Genomic DNA, 19,942 nt, shown 5'->3' on the forward strand with positions numbered 1-19,942 from the left:
CATCACCAGTCACAACCACAGCTGGGCATTGTTTTCACTTTGGCTCCATCTCTTCATTCTTTCTTGAGTTATTTCTGTACTCTTCTCCAGGAGCATATTTAGCACCTCCCAGCCTGGGGAGTTCATCTTTCAGTGTTACATCTTTTTGCCTTTTCATACTGTTCATGGGGTTCTCCAGGCAAGAATTCTGAAATGGTTTGCCATCGCATTATCTAGTTGACTGCATTTTGTCAGAACTCTCCACCGTGACCTGTCCGTCTTGGGTGGCCCTACATGGCATGGCTCATAGTTTCATTGAGTTAGACAAGGCTGTGGTCCGTGTGATCAGTTTGGTTAGTTTTCTGTGATTGTGGTTTTCATTCTATCTGCCCTCTGATGGATAACGATAAGAGGCTTGTACTTATCCTCTTGAGGATACTGGCTGTGGGGAAAACTGGGTCTTGCTCTGGTGGGTAAGGTCATGCTCAGTAAATCTTTAATCCAACTTTTGTGCTGATGGGTGTGGCTGTGTTCCCTCCCTGAATTTGGCCTTAGGCGAAAGTATGGTAGGGGTAATGGTGACCTCCTCCAAAAGGGCTTATGCCAGCATGCCATGCCTTCCAGGACTGCTGCGGTTAATGTCCCTGACCCTGAGACTAGGTCAACCCCTGACCCCACTGGAGACTCCTGGGCACTCACAGGCAGGTCTGACGCAGTCTCTTGTGGGGTCCCTGCTCCTTTCTCCTGGGTCCTGCTGCACAAGGTCTTGTTTGTGCCCTCCAAGAGTCTCTGTTTCCCCAGTCCTGTGGAAGTTCTGGAATCAAATCCCACTGGCCTTCAAAGTCAGATTTCCTGGAGATTCTCAGTCCCTTTGCCGGATCCCCTGGTTGGGAAGTCTGCTGTGGGCCCTAGAACTTTGCAATGCTATGAGAACTTCTTTGGTGCAATTGTTCTCCAGTTTGTGGGTTGGTTGCCTGCTCAGCGGCTCTATAGTGGGGCCAATGGCAACCTCTTCCCAGAGAACTTAAGCTGCGCGCTGTGCCTCCCAAGACTGCTGCTGCCAGAGCCCCCATCCCTGAAGGCAGGCCACCACAGGAGACGCAGGGCAGCAGCGCTTGCTCTCTGGCGTGTTCCAAAGTCCCACAGCCCCCTGTGCTATCTCGGCAGGAGAGAGCCCTCCTTGCCTCTCCTCCCTGGCTGCTTGGATCACAGGGCGGACCCCTCAGTCTGTCTTCCCTCTGTCTTCTGTTCCCTTTGCCTCTTTCCCCCTCGGTCCAGATTGATTTGCTGGAGCCCAGGTGTTGCCTCTGAGCCTTCCAGAGGGGCCTTCTCCCTCAGGCTAGAGGGAAGGGTGAAGCTTTCCAACATGGGTAGATAGATGTGTCAGTCCTGCTTGGGGAGGCCACCCAATTCTTTGGGGAAAGGATGGAAAAACAAAACTGTCTTTGGTTTACAAATGTAATCTTAACAGACCAGAAAGGTGATTCCAAAAATCCTTTCACCACCCCCAAACCTTCCCTGTTCATCTCATGAAGGAAGTGTTATTCACTCAGTCGTGTCTGACTCTTTGCAACCCCATGGACTGTGGCCTGCCAGGCTCCCCTGCCCATGGGATTTTCCAGGCAAAAACACTGGAGTGGGTTGCCATGCCCTTCTCCAGGGGATCTTCCTGACCCAGGGATGAAACTCTGCAGGCAGATTCTTTACCAACTGAGCTACCATAGAAGCTTCATCTTATGAAGTTTGTAAATGTTAAACAAAGGGGAAACAAAATAACCCTAGAAAGAATTTGCCTGTATCTTTGAGAGGCAAATGTCCTCACAGGTCTTCTCAGAAACCTTTATTTCTGCTGTCTTTTTAATGGAAATTTTAGAAAGGGTAAAATAATTTAGAAGCTGGCTTGTCCAAGGTAATTAAAAGTTGCTTTTCCTACAGATATTAATATTTAGCCATCTATCCAAGTGAGCCTGACTTGGTTCCTCTGTGAGAACCCCAAATTTAATCCTACCTTGTTATAAACTAATGGGCTTTATATTACTGTACCTGACTCAGGATTGAAATAAGAACTGAGGCCTCACTGTATGTACATGTCTGTATGTGTCTTTTTTTTTTTTTTTTAATCACATTGCCGCAGTTAATATGAGTTGCAGGTTCACGTGAACTGGGACATATTTAATATTAAATTTGTACCTAGTATTAATGTTTAAGTTTGCTTATCTAATAATAATAGTATAGAGATGTCTTGAGTCATCAACATGTTAAATACAATGTTAAGTATACTTTCATTGTGCCTAGGTTTAACAGAAATAAAATATTATATTTGTTAGAGATTTGTCAGCCAAAATATACCTCAGTGTGGAAAAAACTTTAAGAAAACTAAGATACGTGTTTTCAGTAGGAGTGAAGAATAAAAAAAAAAAAAAACATATTGAAGACCTATGCATGATCAGGATTTCATAAGAGTAGATTGAATTTGGTTGGGTGAATGAGTCTTGGTGAATGAATCTTGTTTGGGAGTAAGCTAAGACTTGGATTTGACTTTTGTTTCTGTTCAGGGAAAACCTTTCTTGGAATGCCATTTTGATGACAGATTATATGACCTTTTTGCCTTCAAGTAATGTGTATTCACTTTTGAGGTCTCTGGTTATTTTGGTTGTTTTTGTTGTTTGGTTGTTATGTCCTGTCCAACTTTTGTGATCCCATGAACGGCAGCATGCCAGGCTTCCCTGTCCTTCACTATCTCCCAGAGCTTGCTAAAACTCATGTCCATTAAATCAGTGATGCCATCCAACTATCTCATCCTCTGTCATCCCCTTCATCTGCCCTCAATCTTCCCCAGCATCAGGGTCTTTTCCAATGAGTTGGCTCTTTACATCAGGTGGCCAAAGTATTGGAGCTTCAGCTTCAACATCAGTCCTTCCAATGAACACCCAGGACTGATCTCCTTTAGGATGTACTGGTTGGATCTCCTTGCAGTCCAAGTGACTCTCAAGAGTCTTATCCAGCATGACATTTTGAAAGCATCATTTCTTCAGTGCTCAGCCTTCTTTATGGTCCAACTCCCACATCCATACATGACTGTTGGAAAAATCATAGCTTTCACTATATGGATTTTTGTTGGCAAAGTGATGTCTCTTCTTTTTAATATGCAGTTTAGGTTTGTCACAGCTTTTCCTCCAAGAAGAAAGCGTCTTTTAATTGTGCGGCTACAGTCTCCATCTGCAGTGATTTTGGAGCCCAAGAAAATGAAATTCATTAAGTTTCCACTTTTTCCCCTTCTGTTTGCCATGAAGTGATGGGACTGGATGCCTTGATTTTAGTTTTTTGAATGTTGAGTTTTAAGCCAATTTTTTCACTCTCCTCTTTCACTTTAATCAAGAGGCTCTTTAGTTCTTCTTCACTTTCTGTCATAAGGGTGGTGTCATCTGCATATCTGAGGTTGTTGATGTTTCTCTTGCAATCTTGATTCCAGCTTGTGCTTCTTCCAGCCCAGCGTTCCTCATGATGTACTCTGCGTATAAGTTAAATGAGCAGGGTGACAGTACACAGCCTCAACATACTCCTTTCCCAGGTTTGAACCAGTCCATTGTTCCATGTGTGGTTCTAACTGCTGCTTCTTGACTGCATGCAGGTTTCTCAGGAGGCAAATAAGGTGGTCTGATATTCCCATTTCTTTAATAATTTTCCACAGTTTGTTGTGATGCACACAGTCAAAGGCTTTAACATAGTCAATGAAACAGAAGTAGATGTGTTTTCTGGAACTGCCTTGCCTTTTCTATGATTCAGCGAATGTTGGCGATTTGATCTCTGGTTCCTCTGCCTTTTCTAAATTCAGCTTGTACATCTGGATCTTCTTGGTTCATGTGTTATTGAAGCCTGGTTAAGAAATAAGTATTATCCAAACCCCATTGTCAACTGATCAAATATTTAACCATGACTTTTAAATCTTATGTCATTAAGATACTTCTGTACTCTGATGATGTACACAAAGGACTTCCTTATCAAGGAGATTCACAGGAAGGCTATAGAAATAATTCTAGCAGTTCCACATCAAAACGATGACTGTTTATTTGAGGATTCCAGCCCACACCGATTGAAACAAGGAGCTGTCCTGCCCCTGGCGCCCCTAGACTAGGTATCCTGAGGTTTTTGCTCCATGACAGGCAGGGTTGACACTGTACTCAAGCTTGAAGCAATTACAGAAGATAGATCTTCACCCGTATGTTTCCCATAAAAATATGGGGATAAAATCTGAGGGGGGAAATGACACAGAAGGAAAGGGCGCAGGGAACAGTCTTTGAAAGAATCACATAACCCAAGGACATTATATAGTCTACATATAAGCAAATAGGTCCAGGATGGTGGACTTAGTCAGTTCCCACTAGACCTTGAACCTCAATATACACTCTTACTCTTTGGAACACAACAAGCCAAGTGATACAAGTGGGTGGAGGCCCAATTGAATGTAAAGAAACATAGAAATATATGTTTCAGGATCTCTCTAGATATCTACAACTTAAAAATAAGTGATGAAAGGGTTTTGTACATGGTCAGTCAGGATTGACTAAGGTTTAAAACAAGTTTGAGTAAATGAAACTATAAGCTAATATAAAATATAAGTTGGCCTCTCTTAAAAGAGACAAATTTTCTGACAATGCTAAACTGCCTTTTGGTAACCGAGTTTAAGCTTATTTAATCTGTATTTGCCTTCAAAATATTTTATTGTTGCTTTGGTTCAGTTTCACAGTGACCCATGGTCCAGTTGTATTTTAACATGTTACTTGGTGCTCCTTTGACAAGGCTTCCCAAATCAAATTATAATAAAGTTCCTTTGAACTCCAGCTAACTTTGGGGTGCTTCAAAGGGGTCTCTGAGGGATCCAAAGGGAGATATTAAACTAATCAGGTTCATATGGTATCTTAAACTAGAAGGGAAGTGTTGTCAAATGAATAATAAACTCTAAATTATATTATATGGTAATTGGTACAGATATTCTAGAGATTATAGGGAATTCCTCAGAATTTTATATGTCCTGATAGAATATTATGAGTCATAATTGTAGTTATGAAGGTGTTCTATGTCACAGCAGTAACTGGGTTTAAACTTAGCCTTCTTTAAGTCTTTTGTTACTATACACAGTTACGGTTTTGCTGATGCCTTTGTAAAAATACCTCCTCTTCAAAAAATTTAGGAAAAGGACTTTCAGATACATACAAGTTTCTGACTTTCAGACAATAATACTGAACTGAATAAAAAATAAATAAATTGAAGAATTCTAATGAGAAACCTAATGACTTCATAAAGCTGTTAACAAAAGGGATTAGTTACATAGAACTGAGTAAACTGGTAATCAGGCTGTAATTTTTGTGGTCTCTATCTCAAAGGATTACTGGTTTAAATCTGTTGTAAAAAAAAAAACAAAAAAACAACTTCTCCTTCAATTAATCAAGACTTGCAATAAATAGTTTGGTAGATTATGCCTTTGGGAACATTTACTTTTTCTCTCTGCCTGGTTGATCCTGCCAGTAACATATGCTTGTCTCAAAGATTAAACTGTGCCTAGGTGTGCATGGCCAGTACAATGAAACTGTAGACAGCTCACTAAATCAGTTATGGTGGTTATTATAACTAGTTATACTAATCATTGGAGAAGGCAATGGCACCCCCACTCCAGTACTTTGGCCTGGAGAATCCCATGGACGGAGGAGCCTGGTGGGCTGCAGTCCATGGGTCACTAAGTGTTGGACACAACTGAGCGACTTCACTTTCACTTTTCACTTTCATGCATTGGAGAAGGAAATGGCAACCCACTCCAGTGTTCTTGCCTGGAGAATCCCAGGGACGGGGGAGCCTGGTGGGCCGCCGTCTATGGGGTCATGCAGAGTCGGACACGACTGAAGTGATTTAGCAGCAGCATACTAATCATTGGTTAAATCTGCTCTTTGTTTTCCAATCCTGCTTTGTGTCTCTGTGCTGCCCATGTTGTCTGCGTTATATCCTGTCTAATCTGTAAGATTGTTGTCTCTTACAGTAACCAGTGTGTAAAGCAGGCCTCCAACAAAACTTCTATGACTAAGCACTTTTGAGGAAATAATAGTAATAGCATGATACTAGATATGGAAAGAAGCAACAAGAGAAAATATCTCTTGGATTATAGTTAGACACAATCCAGAGAATTTTAATTATTGATGAGCCCTGGTTCAAAACTTAACACCTGGAGCGACATATCAAGAATATTTTGACTGAACTGGGATGAGCCTCCCAATGCCATGGGACAAAAGTTGATCATGAAATGTTTCCCAGATAATGGTCATTCATGACCAAGAGGGGAAGACCTGAGAGACGGAGTCAGCAATTGCAGCCCTTTCATGGGAGCCAGGGAGCCCTGGGAAAAGGGAATGCCTGCCTCCTGGCAGTCCTTAGACGGCTGCCACTCCAACTACTCCCTGTGGTGAACCCAGAGGAAACACTAAGAAAGCAGAATGACAGGCCCCAAGTAGCTAAGATGTACAAAATAGGATTTAATGAGCCCTGACTCTTGCACCTTCCCATGCATAGCAAAGCACTAAATTTCCTAACTTGAGATGCCCTCTTACGTTTGAAGTTCAGTATTTCTAAGTATACAGGCATAAAATAGGCACTTTTCCGAGAGGAACAGAGGAAGACGGGTCTTAATCATTTAAAAACCCCAGCACCAGAGGGGGCCGTTTTGCTTGTCAGACGGGGGGACTCCCAGGAAGATCCATCTGACAAGCAGAATGGCCCCCTTGCTCGCACGGGACTGTGGGCTGAACACTGAAAGGAGGCAGTTGTAACCCAGAAGGCGAATTTTATGTTTACACTGGGTCTGCTTCTGTGGCTTTCACCCTGTTTTAGTTGTTATAAACACACATCCTGGCCTGCCTCAGGGAGATCGCCTAAGCCACCAACCAGTGAAGGACTGTTGTTGCTCAGTCCTGTCTGACTTTTCGTGACCCCTTGACTGCTAGACTATAAGGAAGGGAAACTAGCACACTGCCCTGCCCGAGGCTCGCCATCCAAGGGGACATTTGCAAGAATTGAATAGTCTTTTCACTTTGTTTCCTCACCTCCTCTGTATCTCTGATCCATAAAAGAACCTGGCAACCAGGCCCTGACAACAGAGCTCTTTTGAGGCGCTAGCCTGCCATCTGCTCTCAGCTGGCTCCCCCATTAAAGTTTCTCCCTTGCCTCAACCCCTCATCTCTCGGATGCATTGGCCTGTTTTGTAGCAAGCAGAGTGAGCTAGGACTGGTAACCTATATATGTAAAAACGATTCCAAATGCAATTTGGTATCACTGGAAAAAGGAGTGCATTAAATTGCTAGCACTAGCAATCTAGTAATCCACTTGCTAGATATTTTAAATACCTCAGATACTTTCTTCTTTAGGTTTCTATTACAGCAAACAGTGTCAGGATAAGCTGTATACTTTTGTGGCTGAATGCAAAATGAAAATGTGGATGCCCTTTCTCAAAAATCGGGAGGAAAGTGCCACTAAAAATGCATTAATGTGTGACAGCACGGAATTAAGCCAAGCACAGGGCCCTTCTGATGATGGGGTCCAGTGGGACAGCACGGTCCTGCTCCCGGCGGCTGGTCCTGTTCTTGGTCTCCCTCCTAGGCCACTGCTTTTCTTTCTTTCTTTCTTTTTTTCTCGCATGCTCTCACTTACATGTATACCCCTGGTCATCTGATGGGCATCTCAGGAGCAACAGGAGCTGAACACAACCCCTTGTCCCTGTTCCTACCCACCTCCTTCTTCACTAATTTTCCTCCTCTTGGTAAATGTTGTTTAGACCCAAACATTAACCTGATTTTTATCCTCCCCTCTTACCCCACTCTCAACACAAAAGCAAATTCTCCAGCTTTACATAGAAGATGAAGCATGTGTGGTATGTTGTGCTAAGCAAACATCAGTTGTGTCCAACTCTTTGCAGCCCTGTGGACTGCCAGGCTTCTCTGTCTATGGGGATTTTCCAGGCGAGAATACTGGAATGGGTTGCCTGCCCTGCCCTCATCCAGATCTTTCCGACCCAGGGATCTCCTTGCATTGGCAGTAGGTCCTTTACCACTAGCGCCACCTGGCGAACCTGGTTAATTCCAGGAACCCTCACTACCGGCAGCCAAGTGGGAGTCACCATCTGCTCTCTCCAGGGCCAGTGAAGCAGCCTCCCAACCCCCCCTGCTCTTTTCGCCCTTGTTCTTCTCAGTCCCTTTGGTATGTGACAGCCAGCGGGCCTTCCTGAGACTTGGTAAAGGGCTGTCCCTCCCTCCACTGCAAGACTTCCCAGGCGCTGCCCCTGTCTCTGACCTCGCAGCCTGCCGCTCGCCCCAGCCTTAGTCCTGCCGCCCTTGCATGCCAGCAGACTCGGTCCCAGGGCCTCTGCCCCAGGGCTCCCGCTGCACCGTCTGCTCCTCCTCCAGCCTTTAGTTCTCCTGTGCTGCCTCTTCCCCACTCAGGCCTCAGCTCAAAGGCCTCCTCCACACTCCAGAGACAGCGTCCCTGCAGGGGAAGCCCCTTCCTCCGCAGCAGTCACACTCTATCCTGTTATCCTGCTTAATTTCCTCATTGCACTAGCTATCAGAATGCCTTACTGTTTATATGTTTATTTCACACACGCATACATGCACACACACACGCACGATTTGTTTCCAACCAAATTCTGACTGCATAACACTTCCCTGGTAGGAAGTGCTTTATCTCACTAGAGTTACTGTACCTCACCATGTTTAGGAAGGCCTAATCATACTTCCGTGTCCATTTTATTGTCTCTCTTCTTCATATCAGTCCGTGTTTTCTTTCAGGTTGTCTGGGCAGATAGTTACAAAGTTGGCTGTGCAGTACACTTTTGTCCTCGAGTTTCTGGCTTCGGAGCTCTTCTCAATGGAGCACATTTTATATGCAACTACGGACCACCGTAAGTGCTGAAATTTATTACTTTGTGGAAAAAAGAACTATTTTAGAGGTATTTATCCTCATTAAATAGATGCAGAAGATAGATTTGGGTAATATAATAAAGCGAAAAGAGAAAAGGAATGTTACCCTTAATTCCTCTGTCCAATTTTCTCTGTATGTTTGCTTGTGGTGTGTGTATACACACCTTTATAAACACTACGTCAGTGCACACACACAGAGACACGTATGTATAAGGGTAGCGAGACTAATGTGTTTTCAGGGACATAGATTAATTGGATATGGTAATAATATACAAGAGGGGAAGATATTCTCTAATGTTCTACTATATTAATTTATTATAAATTTCTCAAAACAAAAAAAACAAAAAACCCACTCTGAATGGAACTCCTCAATCTGTATAACTTACTCACTTACTTTTGACAGTTTCATTTTTGAAAGACATAATTTTTCTCCTTTTGAAAAATGGGAAGACATATGACATCTCCCCCAACTTCCTTTAAATGTATATATGCGTTCTTTTGCATCATATACAAACTTAGAAAACAGAGACCATAAAGGAAATACATGCTTTTCTAGTTTTTACTTACAATTATGTATGCACATTTTCCATGGCATTAAAGTTTTTTAATGGATTACAGTAATTAAAAACAATGAGGTAATAATTGTATAAAGCTTACCGTGTGCTAAGCGCTGTTTTAAGCGCTTCACCTATATTAAAGGTATTTAATCTTCGTACAGAGTCTGTGATATAGGTCCTACTCTTAGCCCTGTTTTGTAGACAAGACAGCTGAAGCCCTGACAGTGACTGGCCTACAGTTAGTGAATGTCAGAGCTGGACTGTGACTTGGGAGCTCTGGCTCCAGAGTCTGTTTTCTTGTTAGGAACAGCTCACTTTATTGAAGAGCTGAGATTGTTCCCTGTGTTTTCTTTTACTTGTTTATTTATTTTTATTGAAGTCTAGTTGATTTACATTATTGTGTTGGTTTTAGGTGTACAGCACATTCAGTTCTATGTATATGCATATTTTCTTTTTCAAATTCTTTTCTCTTATAGAGAGAGATATATAAATAATATTGAGTATAGTCCATGTGCTGTACAATAGGTCTTAGTTGATTATCTATTTTATATGTATTATTATATGCATTATATCCATGTAACATCTATTTTATATTTTATACGTAGTAGTCTCTATGTGTTAGTCCCAAACTCTTAATTTATCCCTCCTCCATCCCTTTCCCTTTGGTGGCTATAAGTTTATTTTCTATATCTTTGGGTCTATTTCTGTTTTGTGTAAATAAGTACCATTCTTTTTATTCCACATGTAAGTGATATCACATGACATTTGTCTTTGTCTGGCTTACTTTGCTTAGTGTGATAATCTCCAGGTCCATCCCTGTTGCTGCAAATAGCATTATTTCATTCTTTTTTTATGACTGAGTAATAATCTAGAGGTTGTTTCCATGTCTTGGTTATTGTAGATAGTAATGCTATGAACATTAGGGTGCATGCGTCTTTTTGAATTAGAATTTTCTTGGGTTATATGCCCTGGAGTGGGATTGCAGGATCAAATGGCAACTCTACTTCTAGTTTTCCAGACAAATCTCCATACTGTTCTCCATAGTGGCTGTACCAACTCACATTCTCATCAACAGTGTAGGAGGGTTACTTTTTCCCTACAACCTCTCCAATCTTTATTATTGGTAGACATTTTATGATGGCCATTCTGATTGGTGTGAAGCGACAATTTCTCAGATACAAATGTGTTGAGCATTTGCATGTGATATTGAGTATCTTTTCATGTGCCATTTGGCCATCTGTATGTCTTCTTTGGAGAAATGTTTATTTAGATCTTCTGCCCATTTTTTAATTGGGTTGTTTGTTTTGGTTTGTTTGTTTGTTTTTATACTGAGTTGTATGAACTGTTTCTTTATTTTTGAAATTAATCCCTTGTCAGATCCATCATTTGCAATTATTTTCTCCTATTCCATAGGTTGTATTTCTGTTTATGATTTGCTATGCAGACGTTTTTGGGTGTCTCCTGAGGAGGTACGGGTCAGCAGTGGACTGCTGCAGGGCAGGGGCTCTGGGTGCAGCGGACCTGGGTATGGCATAAGCCCTCTTGGAGGAGGTCACCATTAACCCACCATAGAGCCGCCAGAACTTACACAGGACTGGGAAACAGACTCTGGGAGGGCAGAAGCAGAACCTTGTGCACACCAGGACCCATGAGAAAGGAGCAGTGACCCCACAAGAGACTGACCCAGACTTGCCCGTGAGTGTCCACGAGTCTCTGGCAGAGGAGTGGGTTGGCAGTGGCCTGCTGCAGGGTTGGGGCACTGAGTGTAGCAGTGCCTGCATGGGACCTTCTGAAGGAGGTCACCATTATCTTCATTATCTCCATCATAGTTTGGCCTCAGGTCAAATAACAAGGAGGGAACACAGCCCCACCCTTCAATAGAAAGTTGGATTAAAGATTTACTGAGTGTGCCCTACCCATCAGAACAAGACCCAGTTTCCCCCTCAGTCAGTCTCTCCCATCTGGGAGCTTCCATGAGCCTCTTATCCTCTCCATCAGAGGGCAGATAGACTGAAAACCACAATCACAGAAAACTAACCAATCTGATCACATGGACCACAGCCTTGTCTAACTCAATGAAACTATGAGCCATGCCATGTAAGGCCACCCAAGATGGACAGGTCATGATGGAGAGTTCTGACAAAACATGGTCCAATGGAGAAGGGAATGGCAAACCACTTCAGTATTCTTGCATTGAGAACCCCCTGAACAGTATGAAAAGGCAAAAAGATAGGACACTGAAAGATGAACTCCTGAGGTCAGTAGGTATCCAATATGCAACTGGAGATCTCTGGAGCACTAACTCCAGAAAGAATGAAGAGACAGAGCCAAAGCAAAAACACCCAGTTGTGGATGTGATTGGTGATGAAAATAAGTCCGATGCTGTAAAGAGCAATATTAAATACGAACATGGAATGTTAGGTCCATGTGTCACGCGAGTATATGTTCCTCGGTTCTTTGTCTTGTCACAACAAAGATTTGGAGCGACAGACATTAAAGCCCTCGGTGCATCACAGCTCTCAGGTCTTGGACAAACTGTGCTATAGCTCTTAGGCAAATCAGTGTTACAGCTGCATTTTATTTAGAAGATAGCAGGAGAATCCATCCTCAAAGCGTGAGGGCATGCCAACCCAAAGACTCAAAGAGAAGAGAGTGGAGGAGCACAGGGGGCAGGAGGGGGGAGAGAGAGAGAGTGAGAGAGGGAGAGAGAGAGAAAGAGCACACGCACGTGGGAGAGAAAGAGAGAGAGAGCACTTTGGCTCCTCCTTTTATATGTTTTTTCCTCCACCTGGACCTGCCCTACGCAAATTGGGCTTAGCCAGGACTGCTGTTTGTTCTGCCTGAAGTCTTCACTCTGGTCCTCTGACCTTCCTTTGACCTTCCTTGTCTTTTAGCCACAGCCATTTTGGACTCCTTTTCCCTATTCTACCTACCTAACACATGAATCATGGCATATTAGAAGTGGTCAAACAAGAGATGGCAGGAGTGAACATTGACATTTTAGGAATCAGAGAAATAAAATGGACTAGAATGGCTGAATTTAACTCAGATAACCATAATATCTACTACTGTGGGACAGAATCCCTTAGAATAAATGGAGTAGCCATCATAGTCAACAAGAGTCCAAAATGCAGTAGTTGGATGCAATCTCAAAAACGACAGAATGATCTCTTTTCATTTCCAAGGCAAATCATTCAATATCATGGTAATCCAAGTCTATGCCCTGACCAATAAAGATGAAGAAGCTGAAGTTGAATGGTTCTATGAAGACCTACAAGATCTTCTAGAGATAACACCCAAATAAGATGTCCTTTTCATTATAGGGGACTAGAATGCAAAAGTAGGAAGTTAAGAAACACCTGGAGCAATGGGAAAGTTTGGCCTTGGAGTACAGAATGAAGCAGGGCAAAGGCTATCAGAGTTTTGCCAAGAGAATACAGTGGTCACAGCAAACACCCTCTTCCGACAACATAAGAGAAGACTCTACACATGGACATCACCAGATGGTCAACACCGAAATCAGATTGATTATATTCTTTGCAGCCAAAGATGGAGAAGCTCTATACAGTCAGCAAAAACAAGACCAGGAGCTGACTGTGGCTCAGATCATGAACTCCTTATTGCAAATTCAGACTTAAATTGAAGACAGTAGAGAAAACCACTAGACCATTCAGGTATGACCTAAATTAAATCCCTTACGACTAAACAGTGGAAGTGACAAATAGATTCAAGGGATTAGATATCTGATAGACAGAGTTCCTGAAGAGCTATGGATGAAGGTTCATAACGTTGTACAGGTGGCAGTGATCAAAACCATCCCCAAGAAAAAGAAATGCAAAAAGGCAAAATGGTTATTATACTGCATTTGCCATTTTGTCTGAGGAAGCCTTATAACCAGCTATGAAAACAAGAAAGCAAAAGGAAAAGGAGAAAAAGAAAGAATGCCCATTTGAATGCAGCATTCCAAAGGATAACAAGGAGAGATAAGAAAGCCTTCCTCAGTAATCAATGCAAAGAAATAGAGGAAAACAATAGAATGGGAAAGACTAGAGATCTCTTCAAGAAAATTAGGGATACCAAGGGAATATTTCATGCAAAGATGGGCACAATAAAGATAGAAATGGCATGGACCTAACAGAAGAAGAAGATATTAAGAAGAGGTGGCAAGAACACACAGAAGAACTATACAAAAAAGATCTTCACGACCCAGATAATCATGATGGTGTGATCACTCACCTAGAGCCAGACATCCTGGAATGCGAAGTCAAGTGGGCCTTAGAAAGCATCACTATGAACAAAGCTAGGGAATTCTAGTTGAGCTATTTCAAATCCCAAAAGATGATGCTGTGAAAGTGCTCCACTCAATATGCTAGCAAATTTGGAAAACTCAGCAGTGGCCACAGGACTAGAAAAGGTCAGTTTTCATTCCTATCCCAAAGAAAGGTAATGCCAAAGAATGCTCAAACTACCACACAATTACACTCCTCTCACACACTAGTAAAGTAATGCTCAAAATTCTCCAAGCTAGGCTTCAACAGTACATGAACCGTGAACTTCCAAATGTTCAAGCTGGTTTTAGAAAAGGCAGAGGAACCAGAGATCAAATTACCAACATCCATTGAATCATCAAAAAAGCAAGAGAGTTCCAGAAAAATATCTACTTCTGCTTATAGACTATGCCAAAGCCTTTGACTGTGTGGATCACTAAAAACTGTGGGAAATTCCTATCTCTTTAAGAAAGAGATAGGAATACCAGACCACCTGACCTGCCGCCTGAGAAATCTGTATGCAGGTCAAGAAGCAACAGTTAGAACTGGACATGGAACAACAGACTAGTTCCAAATCAGGAAAGGAGTATGTCAAGGCTGTACATTGTCACCGTGCTTATTTAACTCATATGCAGAGTACATCATGAGAAATGCCAAGGACAATAAAGCACAAGCTGGAATCAAGATTGCCAGGAGAAATGTCAATAACCTCAAATATGCAGATGACACCACCCTTATGGCAGAAAGCAAAGAAGAACTAAAGAGCCTCTTGATGAAAGTGAAAGAGAAATAAAAGCAAAAATAAACAAATGGGACCTAATTAAAATTAAAAGCTTCTGCACAACAAAGGAAACTATAAGCAAGGTGAAAAGGCAGCCTTCAGAATGGGAGAAAATAATAGCAAATGAAGCAACCGACAAACAACTAATCTCAAAAATATACAAGGAACTCCTGCAGCTCAATTCCAGAAAAATAAATGACCCAATCAAAAAGTGGGCCAAAGAACTAAACAGATATTTCTCCAAAGAAGACATACAGATGGCTAACAAACATATGAAAAGATGCTCAACATCACTCATGATCAGAGAAATGCAAATCAAAACCACAATGAGGTACCATTTCACGCCAGTCAGAATGGCTGCGATCCAAAAGTCTACAAATAATAAATGCTGGAGAGGGTGTGGAGAAAAGGGAACCCTCTTACACTGTTGGTGGGAATGCAAACTAGTACAGCCACTATGGAGAATAGTGTGGAGATTCCTTACAAAACTGGAAATAGAACCGTCATATGACCCAGCAATCCCACTGCTGGGCATACACACCGAAGAAACCAGAATTGAAAGAGACACGTGTACCCCAATGTTCATCGCAGCACTGTTTATAATAGCCAGGACATGGAAGCAACCTAGATGTCCATCAGCAGATGAATGGATAAGAAAGCTGTGGTACATATACACAATGGAGTATTACTCAGCCATTAAAAAGAATACATTTGAATCAGTTCTAATGAAGTAGATGAAACTGGAGCCTATTATACAGAGTGAAGTAAGCCAGAAGGAAAAACACCAATACAGTATACTAACACATATATATGGAATTTAGAAAGATAGTAACGATAAGCCTGTATGTGAGACAGCAAAAGAGACACAGATGTACAGAACAGTCTTTGGACTCTGTGTGAGAGGGCGAGGGTGGGATGATTTGGGAGAATGGCATTGAAACATGTATAATATCATATGTGAAACGAATCACCAGACCAGATTCGATGCATGATACAGGATGCTCGGGGCTGGTGCACTGGGATGACCCAGAGGGATGGTACGGGGAGGGACGTGGGAGGGGGGTTCAGGATGGGGAACACATGTACATCCGTGGCGGATTCATGTTGATGTATGGCAAAACCAATACAATACTGTAAAGTAATTAGCCTTCAACTTAAATAAATAAGTTTATATTTTAAAAAAAGAAAAAGTGAAAGAGGAGAGTGAAAATGTGGCTTAAAGCTCAACATTGAGAAAACTAAGATCATGGCATCTGGTCCCATCACTTCATGGCACATAGATGGGGAAACAGTTGAAACAGTGTCAGACTTTATTTGGGGGGCTCCAAAATCACTGTAGATGGTGATTGCAGCCATGAAATTAAAAGACGCTTGCTCCTTGGAAGAAAAGGACCAACCTAGATAGTTTATTAAAAAGCAAAGACATTACTTTGCCCACAAAGGTCTGTCTAGTCAAAGCTATGGTTTTTCCAGTAGTCATGTACAGATGTGGGAGTTGGACTACAAAGAAAGCTGAGCACCGAAGAATTGATGCTATGGTGTTGGAGAAGACTTTTGAGGCAGCAAGGAGATCCAACCAGTCCATCCTAAAGGAAATTAGTCCTGAATATTTATTGGATGGACTGATACTGAAGCTGAAACTTCAATACTTTGGCCACCTGATGCGAAGAACTGACTTTACTGGAAAAGACCCTGATGCTGAGAGAGATCGAAGGACGGAGGAGAAGGGGATGACAGAGGATGAGATGGTTGGATGGCATCACCAACTCAATGGAGATGAGTTTGAGTAAACTCCAGGAGTTGGTGATGGACAGGGAGGCCTGGTGTGCTGTGGTTCATGGGGTCGCAAAGAGTCAGACACGACTGAGCAACTGAACTGAACTGAACTGATGCAGAAATTTTTAAGTAGTTCCCACTTGTTTATTTCATTTCCTTTACTCTAGGAGACCGATCCAAAAACATCTTGCTGCAATTTATGTCAGATTGTTCTGCTATGTTTTCCTCTAGGAGTTTTATAGTATCCCATCCTATATTTAGGGCATCTCTGTATTTTCTTTTCATGGATGATGCACAGTCTTATAAAAATCTTTGGTCATATCTGTTTCCTTCAGTTCCTAGAATGATACTACTAGGTAAAAGTGTGATCACTTTATGTTCTGTAAAATTACATATTGCCAAATATCCTCTACCGTTATTACATCAATTTATACTTCTTCATCAGTACTGGATATAATTTTTCAGGATTTTCTAATTGCTAGAAAATTATATTGCATGTTTTCTTTTGTATCTTTGCTCCTAGTGATTTTCATTTCTCACCTGATTGCCTACTTAGATTTCTTCTTTTGTGAATCATATGCTCTGCCCATATTTCTACTAGAATAATTTTGATTTAAAGTTTTTAACTTTGTCATAATATGACAATTTGTGATTTTTTTGTCCTTGAATTTTGTTTGGATTTTACCAATCTTCAGGCCCCAGAAGACTTGTTATAGAAACCTCTCTCTCTGTCCCTGAAGTCAGAAAATGTGTTGACTACTCTGAGCATGAGTGGAAGTGAGGTGACCAAAATGGGTCTTGTTCAGAAAATAACAGATTTCACTTAAAGTCTTAGAGACAGAAAATGAGGGAAACCCAGGAAAAACTAGCCAAGCCATGAGTCAGACAGCAGTAACCTTTCATGACATTTGTATATCTTAGTGTTTGGGATGTAGGCTCCTAAGACCACCCAACTTACTTCATTTACTGTGTGACTTTGAATAAGTCACAGATATCTCTCTGAATCTATTTCCTAAGTAAAAGATCAATATAAGCACCTACTGCTTAAGAGTAGCTCTGAAAATTATACAAGAAAATTATGTAAATGCAATGACAGGCCATGGTGATTGTTTGAGAAGTATTCATAATTACCATTATAATTGTTGTTGTTCAGTTGTTCAGTTGTGTCCAACTCTTTGAGTACCATGGACTGCAGCATGCCAGGCTTCCCTGTCCTTCACTATCTCCCAGAGTTTGCTCATGTCCATTGAGTCAATGACGTCATCCAACCATCTCATCCTCCGTTGCCCGCTTCTCCTCTTGCCTGCAATCTTTCCCAGCATCAGGGTCTTTTCTGATGAGTTGGCTCTTTGCATCAGGTGGCCAAAGTATTGGAGCTTCAGCTTTAGCATTGGTGCTTCTGATGAATAATCAGGGTTGATTTCCTTCAGCATTGACTGGTTTGATCTTCTTGCAGTCCAAGGGACTCTCAAGAGTTCTCCAACACCACAGTTTGAAAACATCAATTCTTCAATGCTCAGCTTTCTTTATGGTCCACTCACACATCTATACGTGATAACTGGAAAAACTATAGCTATGACTATATGGACCTTTGTCAGCAATGTGATGTCTCTGCTTTTTAATATAATGTCTAGGTTTGTCATAGCTTTTCTCCAGGGAGCAAGCATCTTTTAATTTTGTGGCTGCGGTTACTGTCTGCAGTGATTTTGAAGCCCAGAAAATAAAGTCTGTCACTGTTTTCATTTTTTTCCCAATACATTTGTCATGAAGTGATGGGATCCGATGCCATGATCTTAGTTTTTTGAATGTTGAGCTTTAAGCCAGCTTTTCACTCTCCTCTTTTACCTTCATCAAGATGCTCTTTAGTTCCTCTTTGCTTTCTGCCATTAGAGTGATGTCATCTGCATATCTGAGGTTATTGATATTTCTCCCAGCAATCTTCATTCCAGCATGAGCTTCATCCAGCCCATGTACAGCATTTCACATGATGTACACAGTCTTTAAGTTAAATAAGCAGGGTGACAATATTCAGCCTTGACATACTCTTTTCCCAATTTTGAACCAGTCCATTGTTCTATGTCCGGTTCTAACTGTCGCTTCTTGACCTGTATATAGGTTTCTCAGGAGGCAGGTAAGGTGGTCTGGTATTCCCATCTCTTGAAGAATTTTCCACAGTTTTTAGTGATCCACACAGTCAAAGGCTTTAGCATAGTCAATGAAGCAGAAGTAGATGTTTTTCTGGGATTGCTTTGTTTTTCTATGATCCAAAAGATGTTGGCAACTTGTTCTCTGATTCCTCTGCCTTTTCTAAATCCAGCTTGAACATCTGGAAGTTCTCAGTTCATGTACTGCTGAAGCCTAGATTGAAGGATTTTGAGCATTACCTTCTAGCATGTGAAAGTGCAATTGTGCTATAGTTTGAGCATTCTTTGGCATTGCCCTTCTTTGGGATTGAAATGAAAACTGACTTTTCCAGTCCTGTGGCCACTGCTGAGTTTTCCAAATTTGCTGGCAAGTTGCGTGCAGCACTTTCACAGCATCACCTTTTAGGATTTGAAATAACTCAGCTAGAATTCCATCACCTCCACTAGCCTTGTTCATAGTGATGCTTTCTAAGGCCCACTTGACTTCACACTCTTGGATGTCTGGCTCTAGGTGACACCATCATGGTAATTTGATCATTAAGACCATTTTTGCACAGTTCTTCTGTGTATTCTTACCATCACCTCTTCTTAATATCTTCTGCTTCTGGTAGGTTCATACCATTTCTGCCCTTTATTGTGCCCGTCCTTGCATGAAATGTTCCCTTGGTATCTCTAATTTTCTTAAAGAGATCTCTAGTCTTTCCCATTCTGTTGTTTTCCTCTATTTCTTTATATTGATCACTTAGAATGGCTTTCTTATCTCTCTCTGTTATTCTTTGCAACTCTGCATTCAGATGGGTATATCTTTCCTTTCCTTAGTTGCCTTTCACTTCTCTTCTTTTTGCAGCTATTTTTAAGGTCTCCTTAGACAACTATTTTGCCTTTTTGCATTTATCCCATGGATGGAAGAACCTAGTAGGCTGCAGTCCTACCAGAGTCGGACATGACTGAGTGACTTCACTTTCACTTTTCACTTTCATGCATTAGAGAAGGAAATGGCAACCCACTCCAGTATTCTTGCCTGGAGAATCCCAGGGATGGGGGAGCCTGGTGGGCTGCCATCTATGGGGTCACACAGAGTCGGACACGACGGAAGCGACTTAGCAGCAGCAGCAGCAGGGATGGTTTTGATCAGTGCCTCCTATACAATGTTACGAACCTCCATCCATAGCTCTTCAGGTGCTCTGTTTATCAGATCAAATCCCTTGAATCTATTTGTCACTTCTACTGTATAATCATAAGGAATTTGACTTAGGTCATACCTGAATGGTCTAGTGGTTTTCCCTACTTTCTTCAAGTCTGAATTTGGCAATAAGAAGTTCATGATCTGAGCCACAGTCAGCTCCCAGTTTTGTTTTTGCTGACTGTATAGAGCTTCTCCATCTTCAGGTACAAAGAATATAATCAATCTGATTTTGGTGTTGACCATCTGGTGATGTCCATGTATACAGTCTTCTCTTGTGTTGTTGAAAGAGGGTGT

General features: G+C 41.8%; 1 protein-coding gene across 10 annotated transcripts in view; it reads left to right on the plus strand.

Annotated features, from left to right (window-relative positions):
• Positions 1 to 19,942, plus strand: part of GLIPR1 (GLI pathogenesis related 1) — a 69,319-nt gene that overhangs the window by 37,646 nt on the left and 11,731 nt on the right. For all 10 annotated transcript variants that reach the window (XR_009736271.1, XR_009736270.1, XR_009736273.1 and 7 more), the window contains one exon: positions 8,805 to 8,917. Coding sequence is in view for 6 of the 10 variants with exons in the window: in XM_061415552.1 (XP_061271536.1) it covers positions 8,805 to 8,917 (113 nt within the window). In the remaining 4 variants the exon portion in view is untranslated. The remainder of the gene's footprint in view (positions 1 to 8,804; positions 8,918 to 19,942) is intronic.

Source organism: Bos javanicus, chromosome 5 (genome assembly GCF_032452875.1).
Source record: "Bos javanicus breed banteng chromosome 5, ARS-OSU_banteng_1.0, whole genome shotgun sequence".
Taxonomy (NCBI): Eukaryota; Metazoa; Chordata; class Mammalia; order Artiodactyla; family Bovidae; genus Bos; species Bos javanicus.